This window comes from Heterodontus francisci, chromosome 5 (assembly GCF_036365525.1).
Source record: "Heterodontus francisci isolate sHetFra1 chromosome 5, sHetFra1.hap1, whole genome shotgun sequence".
Lineage (NCBI taxonomy): Eukaryota > Metazoa > Chordata > Chondrichthyes > Heterodontiformes > Heterodontidae > Heterodontus > Heterodontus francisci.
In genome coordinates this window covers 194866561-194878989 of record NC_090375.1, presented here as the reverse complement: position 1 = coordinate 194878989, position 12429 = coordinate 194866561, and the positions used below count along the sequence as shown (strand labels likewise).

The 12429-nt window shown below is 42.3% G+C and overlaps 1 protein-coding gene across 1 annotated transcript in view; it reads right to left on the bottom strand.

Moving 5' to 3' along the window:
- Positions 1–456: 456 nt before the first annotated feature.
- Positions 457–12429, bottom strand: part of topaz1 (testis and ovary specific TOPAZ 1) — a 74622-nt gene continuing 62649 nt past the window's right edge. The window contains exons 17-21 of the mRNA XM_068032579.1: positions 11904–12066; positions 6677–6841; positions 4011–4214; positions 860–1043; positions 457–764 (exon numbers count right to left, since the gene is read on the bottom strand). Of these exons, the coding sequence (XP_067888680.1) occupies positions 548–764; positions 860–1043; positions 4011–4214; positions 6677–6841; positions 11904–12066 (933 nt within the window). The 3' untranslated portion in view covers positions 457–547. The remainder of the gene's footprint in view (positions 765–859; positions 1044–4010; positions 4215–6676; positions 6842–11903; positions 12067–12429) is intronic.

Sequence of the window (12429 nt, the reverse complement as noted above, 5' to 3'; positions counted from 1 at the left end):
GAACCCAGAGGTGTCTAACCACTGTGATACCCACCTAGTTCCCCTCTCATATGCGAGGTGTTTAATTAGTTAGGGACGGGTACATTCAAGTATTTGTTTTTTTTTTAAACCCAGGATATTTCAAAATAAATTGGATCAGCTGAAATTCTTGCTTCCAATTTCAATACCATTTTTTTTTATAAAAGGTCTAGTACAATAGAACGGCTGGATTTATACCTGTTGCTTCACTTTCACTGAGGTAGCAAGACACCGGCATAGAAAATCCAGTGCCACTTTTAACCATAAGATTTAAATTGCAAAAAAACCCATTAAAATTATAACCAGTTACAAGGGGACGTTTGGCTTGGTTTCTGTTCAAGAAAGTCAGGTCAGTGTGTTCCCCTGGCCCTCACCATCATTTCTACTGCAGCAAGTCTCTTGTTCAATGAAAAGACAAATTTTCAGCTTCAAATGGTTTTATTGTACAGTGATTGGCAATTTAACATTAACAACTCAAAAATAATTGTTTTTTTTTTACATTCAGGCCAGAGTGATCTCTCTGCTGTAATTAGTCAAACAGCCAAACCTTGCCAGCCCACTTCATGTTCTGTTCAAGCCACTTGAGAGCAGAGGAATATTCTAAACTGAAAATCTCTTCTTTTGCAATGTTGACTGTCGTGTGTTTTATCTGAAGCTTTGGTTCCGATATTCGGGCAGCTGCCAGCAATCTGTCTACTGCTGCTTCATAATCTCCATTCGTCAACTGATTCCTTTCATCTTCATACCTTTAAGAGTCCCCCAAAAAAAATAAAATCAGAATAAAACACCTGCTTACTGAATGATAAAACAAGGCTATGGTTTAAAAGAAGAGAACTTAAACCTTCTCAGTACAATCTGCAAAGACTGCTTGGAGACGCTGGGACTCTGAATGTTGCTAGCATTTGTAACCAGGAACATCTCAATCGCCAACAACATTTCCACATCTGACAGGAAGCATGGAATTGGGAGCAGTTTGCGATACAGGTTTTCCTCAACCGGTGGATAGCACCCACTGGACAAGGCTTCTGCAAAATGAAATCAGAATTAGTATTTTTATTTTTATCTTTCTTGTCCTGGGGCCAATATTTGCCCCACAACCAACATCACAAATACAGATTATTTGGTCATTATCACTTTGCTGTTTGTGGGATCTTGCTGTGCGCAAATTGGCTGCTGTGTTTCCTACATTACAACGGGACTTCATTGGCTGTAAAGCACTTTGAGCTATCCGGTGATCATGAAAGGCACTATATAAATGCAAGTCTTTATTTAATACATGTCATTTGGACTCAGTATCCTGAATCAATGTCCCAGCCAGAAAGGATTTGTATAAGATTAGAAATAGGAGCAGGAGTAGACCATTAGCCCCTCAAGCCTGCTCCACCATTCAGTAAGATTATGGCTGATCTTTAAGTGCTATTTTTCCATCCTATCCCCATATCCCTCAATTCCCTTTCTGCCCAAAAATCCATCTATCTCTGTCTTGAACATACTCAATGACTGAGCCCACCACCCTCTGAGGTATAGAATTACAAAGATTCACAAACCTCAATGTAGAAATTTCTCCTCCTCCTCAGTCCTAAATGATTGACCCCTCCTTCTGAGACTATGGCCCCGAGTTCTGGACTCTCCAGCCAGGGGAGTATAACTACATTTTCATTTTTAAAAAATTAAACGCAGAGGATAGGAGTGTCCTATAAGATGATGTATTCCCTACCTTAACATAGGAATGAATGTGGGACATGTACCAATCTGAATGGGTTAAATGCGTTTATGGCGCTCGATTGATACTTTATTCAGCTCCTCTATTACTAACTAGTATGAAATGCCAGCTTAGTTCAGTGGTACAGACCCACTCCAGGACTTGAGCAATCAGTGCAATACCTGCAGGAGTGCTGTCTCTCGAATGAGACATCTTACCTGCTCATGTGGCTACTCGAACAGGAGCACAGGGAATTCTCCTGTGCCCTGGCAAACAATTATAGCTCAAACAACATCATCAGTAACGTAGTGTAAGCAGTAATTGTGGGATCTTGCTGCAGACAAAGTCACTCTCACCTTTGCTGAAATAAGTAGTGTAATTCAATGGCACAAGTGCTAAGGATGTGAAAAATGGTTCATAAATGCTAAGAATACAGGATCAGGGAAAGGTAATGTTGCCATTTAAAATAATTAAACGCAGAGGAAATAAGGTGGAGAGCTGGCTAAAAATGCAACTGGGCAGGCACTGGAAAAGTAAATAAAAGCAAAATACTGCAGATGCTGGAAATCTGAAATAAAAACAAATGGAAAAACTCAGCAGGTCTGGCAGCATCTGTGGAGAGAGAAGCCGAGTTAATGTTTCAGACCAGTGACCCTTCATCAGAACTGGAGAAAGTTTAAAAAAAAAAAAAAATTTGCTTGCTTCCCATTTTAATGAATTCTCCTTGGGATGTGGGTGCCAATGGCATTTGTTGCTCTGAGGTGGTGGTGGACTGCCTTCTTGTCTGCCTGTATGTAGCATGTTCAATATAATGCAGTTGCTTGCTCGGCACTTCAAAGAATCACAGTGTGGGACTGGAGTCATACATAGATCGGACTGGGTAAAGGCGGCAGGTCTCTGTCCCCATCGATGAACAGATTGAGTTTTAATGATAATCTGAGAGCTTCGTAGTCACTTTTACAGAGATCGTCTTGTTATTTCCAGAACCTACAGAAAAATCTGAATGGGACAGGAAAGGACAGACTTGTATTTACCAAATGCTTCATCAGGGCCTCGGGATGTCCCAAAGTAATTCACATCTAAATGAACTAGTTTTGAAGTGCAGTCGCTATTGTTATGTAGGGAAAGTGGCAGTGAATTTCTGCTAATCAAGATCCCACAAACAGCAAATGAGATGGACAAGTGAATCTGTTTTTTGTGGTACTGGGTGAAGAATGAAAGCTGTCCAGGACACCAGGAGAACTCTGCACGCATCCTGAATAGTGCAATCTGAACCAATGGAAGCAGCAGACAGGGCCTTGATTTAACGCACCTGAATTTTCAGATGTACCCCTATAATGCAATAACATACAGAACTGAGGGGGAGAAAAGACCATCCGATCCCTCAAGCCTGCACCATCAGGACTGAGACTTACTCCCCTTCTCCCAACCCACAGCCATGTAATATCCCAGTAAAGGCCAAAAGAGAGAGATAAAACAGAACCAACAATTGAAAAAAATTGCTCTCTGACCCCCTCAGGTGATCAAAACCTGTCCAGATCACGTGGACCAAGTGTCATCTGTAAAACCATTTCCCTTCTATATGATGCAAGCTCTGCCCCAGTCAGGAACTGGTCTAGCTCCCACTTGAAGGCGATGCAGAGAGTCAGCACCCACACCAGCCAGCGACACATTCCAGAGGCTCACTGGCCTGGTGCTTTCTCAGAGGGAGAGCTGATCACCCACCATCTTCATATACTTCCTTGTAAGGCAGCTATACAGCTGCGGAGGCCATAAAGGGCACATGGTGCTGGCAGATTTTGCACAGGGTCAGTGGGGGGGGGGGGGGGGGGGGGGAAGGGCATGTCAGGGGTGCAGGAAAAAACACCATCCTGACTTGGAGCTACATCACTGTCACTTCATTGTTCCTGAGTCAAAATCCTGGAACTCCTTCCACAACAGCACTGTGGGTGCACCCACACCAGATGGACTGCAGTGGTTCAAAAAGGGTGGCTTACCACCACCTCCTCAGGGCAATTCGGGATGGGCAACAAATGCTGATCTTGCCAGCACCGCTCACATCCCATGAATGAATAAATAAAAAGGAAATACAACTGAAGCCAGCTACTTATCCGGACAGGGAAATGACAGAGCACGGGTCTAAACACCAAGGTAAGTAAATATTCAGTTCCAAAAGTATGTACAATCAGAACGGAGTGATTCTGGTCAATGAGTGGATTTCCATCTACTTTCCAACACAGATGTGGAACTTTGCACAAGTGGACAAGTGTAGACAAAGCCGCAGACTTACTCTTGTACTGCTTTCTTGCTTTCAGCCACAAACAGGACCTGCCCAAAGCTGTGATCAAGTTTCTTACAGCCAAAGAGTTTACGGGAATGTTTGCCGACCTCATAAACTCCACTGTGTCAGCAGACACCCCAAGACAATTATTCTGGACGCACTCATCCAGCAGGTTGTTGAAAATCCTGACATATGGCAAGAGATCCATGGTGCCTGCAACACACAAAAACAATGAACTTCTGCTAGAGAGAACTGAAAATATATTTAGTTTTCTATTTCTCAGAAAGTCACCATCAATTGTTTTGTTTTTTCTCAAGAGTTCAACAGCAGTAAGCTTGAAAGAAACACCAATCCATACGCAAGTGTGTGGAATTACCACTGGCATCTCCAATTCCTGGACTTCCAGCCAACCTTCATGTCTGGCCCATCAACACTAAGTTCAAAATGAATAATCATGACTTGGGTTGGGCTACAAGGTAGCATTTATCATTTTAATGGGGTACTGGGTGGTCCTTATGGAAAACACTGAACTGGAATTTGTCAGAAAGTTAAAAAGGGCCAGCTTCCCATGTAGCAGGAAGATGCAAATAACATGAACCAGATCTACCAGGGGGTATAGATTTAAGGTAAGGGGCAGGAGGGTTAGAGGGGATTTGAGGAAAAGTTTTTTCACCCAGAGGGTGGTTGGAATCTGGAACACACTGCTTGGAGGGGTGGTAGAGGCAGGAACCCTCACAACATTTAAGTAATATTTAGATGAGCACTTGAAATGCCATAGCATATAAGGCTACGGGCCAAGTGCTGGAAAATGGGATGAGGTGCTTGATGGACAGCATGGACACGGTGGGCCGAAGGTCCTGTTTCTGTGCTGTATAACTCTGACTCTACACAGGGTCCAGTCCCATAATGTTCTGAGATCTCTATGCTTCTCCAATTCTGGCCTCTTGCACATCCCCAATTTCTATCTCCCTACCATTGGTGTGCATGCTTTCAGCTAACTGGCCCCTCAGCTCGAATTCCTTCCCTAAATCTGAATCTGTCCACCTCTCTCTCTCTCCTCCTTTAAGATTCTCCTCAAGCCTACCTCTTAGACCAAGCTTTTAGTCACCTGTCCCAAGATCTCCTAATTTGGCTCAGTGTCAAATCTTGCTTGGCAACACTCCTGTAATGCACCTTGGGCTAATTTACAATGTTAAAGGCGTTTTATAAATGCAAGTTGCTGTTGTTGCTATGTAATGACCCAACTTTGATGCATAACCCTCCTCCCAGGTCCCAGTTACAAGTTTGCTGGTGATTAAGTCAACAAAAATATAACTGACAACTGTGAGCTAAGAGCTTTCTTTGCTGCCTGCTCCTTGTGACTTGGTAAGTGCTTTAAGTTTTAGCCAAATGCAAGGAAAGATCCAATAATCTCCATCTCACCTGGTATTCAGTTTCTCCACCCAGTATTTCTCCTCTTACTTGCTGAACCTGCTTCCTCACACTGGGGTATACTTCATGAATGCTACTGGCCTCCTGGCATTTCAAGCGAACTAGTTATTAAATAGTTGTTTGGTAGTACAGAACTTGAGTATTGCTGAAAATAGAGACATGTTGTCGAAGCTTTTCATCTTGCAATCATCAGGACAATCCGCAAGAATACCAGTGTAAGGGAAAACAACCACTTTACTGTATGAGAAGAGAGTGCTGTACCTTGCCTGTTGCGAACAGTGGAAGGGACATGTTGTATGATACGATCTTTGGGACGTATGGCCTATACACCTAGCATCACACTGGCATTGATATATGAATTTCAATACCGTACCCAACCAGCCCGTGCTTGCAAAACTCAAAACACAGCGTCCAACATTAGATCTGATTCCGTGACTGGACAATATTTACTAAAATAATCCTCAGTGTGTTAAGAATTACACTGACAACCAATTTAAGATTGTCAGTAGTGCTCGCAGTGTGGCACATTTACACATTCTGGAAGCTACATATATTAATACACATGGCCCTGTTCTTTGCAGATAGAAAGAACGTGTACAAACATTGCGCTTGTTTCAGCTAAACAAAGTAAGTGACAGCCATTCACTGGTTCATTCCTCAGAGCAATGCCTTGACCAGTCAAGCTGCCTGATTTAAATTTCAAACAAAGCTTGGGAGTTAACTGTCAGTCACCGTAAACTGGTGCATTCTCCATGGCAATGCCTCTACCAGAGTTCACTTGCCAACCAATCAGCACTCTATTCTCATACTGTATAAAGTTGTTGTTTCCCCTTACATTGGTATTCCTGTGGATGGTCCTGATGAGTGCAAGACGAAAAGCTTCGTCAACATGTCTCTATTTTCAGCAATACTTGAACTAGTTATTCTTACCTTTTTGAGTTAGTAACAAGAAAGGATGTTTAACCAGACAGGGAGGTTTGAGCTGGGAGGTTGTGTGATGAAACATCCAAGAATATGTCCAATTAAAGTTGGAAACTCTAGTCATACTTGACATAAAAAGCTCAATCCTGAATGAAACTAGTGCGAACGTGATCCATTCCTCCAGAATGGTCACCCTTTCTGGACAAACACAAAATTAGAAACAAACTAACTGCAGATACATGTACTAGACATATTATTATTGGAAAATGAGTATATTGTTTCCTAAAATCTGTGCCACAGCAGATTGCTTCCACTGGACTTACCATCTATACTCTGGAATCCAGGCAGGTGCTGCAGAACTTCCAGTGTTTCTGAATACATGTTACTCTTCAGAGTTGCATCAGCAAGACTAAACAGAAAATTATGTCGATTGAGAACATCCAATTTGTCACAGGGCCATTCTGAGGTACTGATTATCCATCCAGATTCTATGTTAAAAATAATTCAGAGTAAAGAGGTTTTGTCTGAATCATTTCAGCAGCAAAGGTAGACTTGTGATTGCTGATTTTATTTTGTAAGACCCATCCATCGCTACTAATAAAGATTGTTTGCCTGACACAGCCATGGGACAGAAAATTCTGATTTGTTCTCATTTGGGACATTTAAGACAAAGTGAATCAGAAATCACTATTCCTCAATGGATTCATCCTTTTAAATTACATAAAAAAACATTTAAGCCATTGAGAAACTACCAATTGCATAAAATTATATCGTTACAAAAATTTCCATTCATTAAAAACAGTTTTCACCAAGTACTAGAAAACCAACCACATTTCTGACTTAAATTTCCTTTGTTGATTTCCTCACCGCACTATACACCCCCAAAAATGAAATTTATAATACAACAAAACAATCTCCAAAATGACCATCAATCTTACCCAGAGATTTAGTAATTGCATAAAAACAGAAAGTGCTGAAAATACTCAGCAGGTCTGGCAGCATCTGTGGAAAGAGAAACAAAGTTAACATTTCAGGTCTGTGACCTTACATCAGAACTGAGGAAAGGTCACAGACCGGAAACGTTAACTCTGATTCTCTCTCCACAGATGCTGACAGACCTGAGTATTTCCAGCACTTTCTGTTTTTATTTCAGATTTCCAGCATCTGCAGTATTTTGCTTTTATTTTAGCAATTGCATGTTGGAAATCCTTGCAACTACTTTTTCCCATATGGGCCTAGGGCTTGAAATATGCAACTCTTATGGAGCTTGGAACTGTCCCACTGGGCCTGCTTAATTTTCAGCCCTCCAGTCATCCATGACCAGACTATGTCTCACATAAAAGCTATTAATGTGCTAAGCATCCCAAGGGCAGGGGAACAGACACTGAGCAAGAGATAGAAGAGGTGACTTAAGGCTTGCTTGGACAGAGTTTTTGAGAAGGCTTTTCAAGGTGGTTGAGAGAAGATGGGTTTAGGAACAGAAGTCCATATGGAAGGTTTTTATAGTCAATACTGAAGTAAAGGAGCACACACACATATTAGTTCAGAGCTGGAAAAATGGAGAGAATGAAATAAGACACAGGTTCCCTCCAAAGCCATCACCTCCGCCTTGCTCCTACACTGACCTCTCTGTCCTCGGCATCCTGCAGTGTTTCAATTAAGCTCAACGCAAGCTCGAGGAACAGGACCTCATCTTTCGACTGGGCACTTTACAGCCTTCTGGACTCAACATGGAGTCCAAATATTTTAGATCACAACCTCTGCCCCAATTTTGGTTCCTTTGTCTTTGCAGCTTTGGTTATTTTCTCTCATTTCTTTTTCTTTCAGATAACAGCTATTCAGGATCCTGCTATTCTCACATCCTCTAGATGGATTTTCTTTTGTTTTTAACCACTCCCTTTGGCTTTGCACCATAAACCCTTTTGTCATTTAATCTTTCCTGTCCTCCACCCTATCAAAGACCTTCCCTTTTGTTCTTCTTCCCACCCTCCCCACTTTCACTTGCGCAAAACCTATTACATTATTCATTTTTCCGAGTACTAATGAAATGTCACAGACCTGAAACATTGGCTGGAATTTTATGCCCTCTGCGGGAGCAGGCTGCAAGCTTAAAATTATGTGGGAGGTGGGGGAGCTGTTCCCATTGCCTTCCCACCCCTGCTGCAATTTTGAGTGTGGTGGGAAAGGTGATAACTGGCCCGCCCATCCCAGGCCAACTGAGGCTCTTAAGTGGCCAATTAATTGCCACCTAAGGGCCTTCTCCCATCACCACTGGTATATTGTTCAGCTGCTGGTGGGCACTTTGTCAGCTGTGGAGACTGCCCAGTAATACCAGGCAGCCTCCTTGCAGGCCCGGGGGGGGGGGGGGGTGGGGTGGGGGGAGGGCAGGCAGGGGAAGCAGGGCCTCCTGATTGGGGAACCTGTGCCCCACGGAGGGCGCCACAGCAGTTCCTGCCGCCCCCACCTATGCACCTCCCACCAGCCTGCTGATTGATCCTCACCAGGACCCAGCCAATTGTTCCTGGCAAGGTCCAAAACCCTACTTATCATTTTCGATGCCGGTATCCATGATTCTTCTGAAGCTGCGTGCAGTCCCAGCAGTGGCCACCGTTCCTGGTAGCACTGCTGGGACTGGGGAGCTGCTGGCCTCGATTGGCTGGCAGCTCCTGGAGGCAGGACCTCCTACCTTAGAGGGGCGCAAGTCCCACCCGAGGCCAATTAAGGGCCTGGGCCACGCAAAGTCTTTGCATTACTCCCAGGTCCAGTGGAGGCAGGCTCACTTTTAAGCCAATGGTAATTCCAGCCTCCACAATATTTTGCTTTTGTATGGGTTTGGAGGGGTTGAATCAATAAAGGTAGAAAGGGATCTAGGTGTGGAAAACTGTGTAATTCTGTGCTACTTAATAATAGGAAGGACCAAATATCCTTGGACACAATGCAATGTAGATTTAACAGGATGGCACCGAGAGAGGGATTTAGGTTATGAGAAAAGAATATAACAGCAAAGGCTACATCCTGTCAAATTGAGAAGTTTGAGAGATTTGATAGAGGTGTGCTAAATTATAAAAAGAAATAGACAAGGTAACATACATTGATTTACTTAACGGAAATAATCAATGACAAGAAGAAATTAGAAGGAACACACAAAGAGTTATCAAAATGTGGAATGCTTTACCCAGAAGTACTGATCAATGTTAAACTCAATTACAGCATTCAAGAAACTACTGGATAATATAATGTATAGGGTGTAGAGAGGAAGCAGAAGATTCTGTGTAAAAAGAAAAAAAAAAATCAGTTCTCCGAGCAGTTTCCAAATTCAGCCCAATGAAGGAAGTAGTGAACTGTCTCCTGCTGTGCTAACATAACTAAACTACCAACTCAGGACAGGCTCAAAATGAAAATTAGGACCTTCTTTGCCTGTAAGGATTGTATACTCATTGGACAAACTTGCTGGGCCACTGCTGGCACTTTCAAACTTTACTAGGGATAATTTGACTTGCTCTCCATCCCAAGTGGTTTTCCCAAAAAGGAGCTCCTACAGCTGCAACTCAGTGCCGAAACCCAAACTGAGAGAGATTAGAATAAACTTTTTCACACAGTTATCAAAATGTGGAATGCTTGGCCAGAAGTAGTGAGTGATGCAAAAATCAATTAAAGAATCTGCTTCCACCATCCTTCAGATCATCATAATTTGCTGCATAAAAAATTTTCCACTCCAACCCCTCCACTGGTTCTTTTGCCAATTGCCTAAAATCTGGAGCCTCTGGTTACTGACCCTCCTGCTGATAGAATACATTAGGAGAAACTATTCTCATCAGTTTTGAACATAACTATTAAATCTCCCCTTAACCTTCTCTGCTCTAAGGAGGACAATCCCACTTGTCCTTAGTCTAGTTGGTACATACATCAGTAAAGGATTTTTCATATATCAACACAGAAGTCAAAACTCCACGAGACTGAACTGAAGTCAAATGAGTGACAGTAGCCCCATGTTGAGATGGAACCTGGATTGCCATCATATTTAGAATCAGTACAGGTGCCTTGGTGAAGGCTCTGCTGACTCAGTCAGCCCCCAACATTTGGGCTGATTTGAGACCCCAGTAGAATGCAGCGCCTCCTACCCCACTCAGTTCTTTTCCCTTGGCCAAACAAACATCCAACAAAGAAAATTACTCGACACATGCATCTTTAATGTGAGTTTTTGTGAACACTGTCTATTTTCACCATTTAACAGCAGAGCACAATAGGAATAGGTGCAGTGACTATCCATCACCGGGAAGAAGTAGCACTCAATATAAAATTCTGAAGCCAGTTGTGATTAGCCATCGGCCAAAGTCCAAGTGCGAGAACGCCAAGAGAAAGATATTTGTTAATAGTACAGGGTTTTATAGGGTGAAGAGAGATAGACTATTTCCTCTGGTTGTAGAATCCGTGGCGAGCAGTCACCAATATCACTAAACAATTGAGATGGAAAGCTTTAGGATACATTTTCGTTATCCAGGGAGTTATTGCTCTAACAGGGCTAAAAGGGTTATAGTATGAGTAAGGTTGCATAGAATAGGCTTCCCTTGAACAGACAAGATTAAGGATGATCTAATTAAGGTGTTTGAGATGATTGAAGGAGTTGATAGGAAAGAGTTTTTCTCTGTCTAGCCTCTGACTGGGGGATGAGGGGAATCCAGAACAAGGGGGCAGAACCTTAAAATTAGAGCTAGAATGCTCAAGGGATGATGTCAGGAAGTACTTCTTCACACAAAGGGTAGTGGAAATCTGGAACCCACCCCCCAACTCCTTCCCAAAAAAGTGGATGTGGGGGGCAGGGTCAGCTAAAAATTTATTAACAGGCCTTGACAGATTTTTGATAAGCATGGGTATTAAGGATTTCGGAACCAGAGCATACAGATGTAGTTAAGATACAGATCAGCCATGATCTAATGGAATGGGTGCTGAATGGCCTACTCCTGTTCCTATGTTTGCTCAGAGAGAGGAGTTAAGACAGAGACGGGCATGAGTATTCAAGGGAAAAGTAGATAAATGAATGCAGCAGGAAAATACTATCTTATGGGACTGGTTTTGGACTCCAACAAAGAGACACAATGGTCCAAATGATCTTTGTTGTTGTAAATTTCCATGCTCTAGGATCCAAACTGGTGCCAACTAAATGGAGTGCTAGTTTTATTTCCCCCAGACTATTACTAAGATCAGAAAGATCAAACTTTAATGAAACATTAGGGAGATGTTCCTCTTACACTTTGATTGACTTAAACAAACACAAGAATGTTCAAATTATCAAGGTTATCCAACTGCTTAAAATACAAATTTTCTGGTTATTCCTCCATGAGATAACAGCAATTCCTAGGGTTTGTGCAGAATGATGGAAAGTTCAGTGGAAATTCCCATGTTGATAGTACCTTAAAAATTTTCAGAAAATAACAGTTACAGGAAAAAGTTCCAGAGTATGACATGGATAAGGAAAGCTTAAATATTAAATGTTATTTGCATCCCCAAATTAGGGCTGATTCTCAGCATTTTGAATAAATTAGGAAATACCTCTTAATAGCCAAAGTGCTCTATTCACACATCCTGCTTTGAGAAAGATTTCTCCAGCAACATTAATGATCTGGCATCTTGATACAGCACACTCACTAACGAGACCCTTCAACACTGTGAAATTCACTTGAATTTCCTGCAACATGTCCAAAACTTTTCTTGCCTGTTCAATAAAACAAAATATACACACAATTTAATTGTAGTTCAACACACTTAATTTAAACCAAACACCCTTCTAACTCTAACAAAACAAAAAGCAAAATACTAGGGATGCTGGAAATCTGAAATAAATACAGAAAATGCTGGAAATACTCAGCAGCTCAGGCAGCATCTATAGAGAAGGGGAGTTAGCGTTTCAGGTCAATGACCTACTGTTAGAACAGCAAGTGAAGAGATGAACCGCTTTTAAGTGAGTGCTGAGTCAGGAAAAAGGCAGGGGTTGGTGCGGAGGGGGGGAAGAAGAAGAAGAAAAGTGATCTTGTTCTTACGTTGAACAACTTCTCCTTCAACTCCACTCACTTCCTTC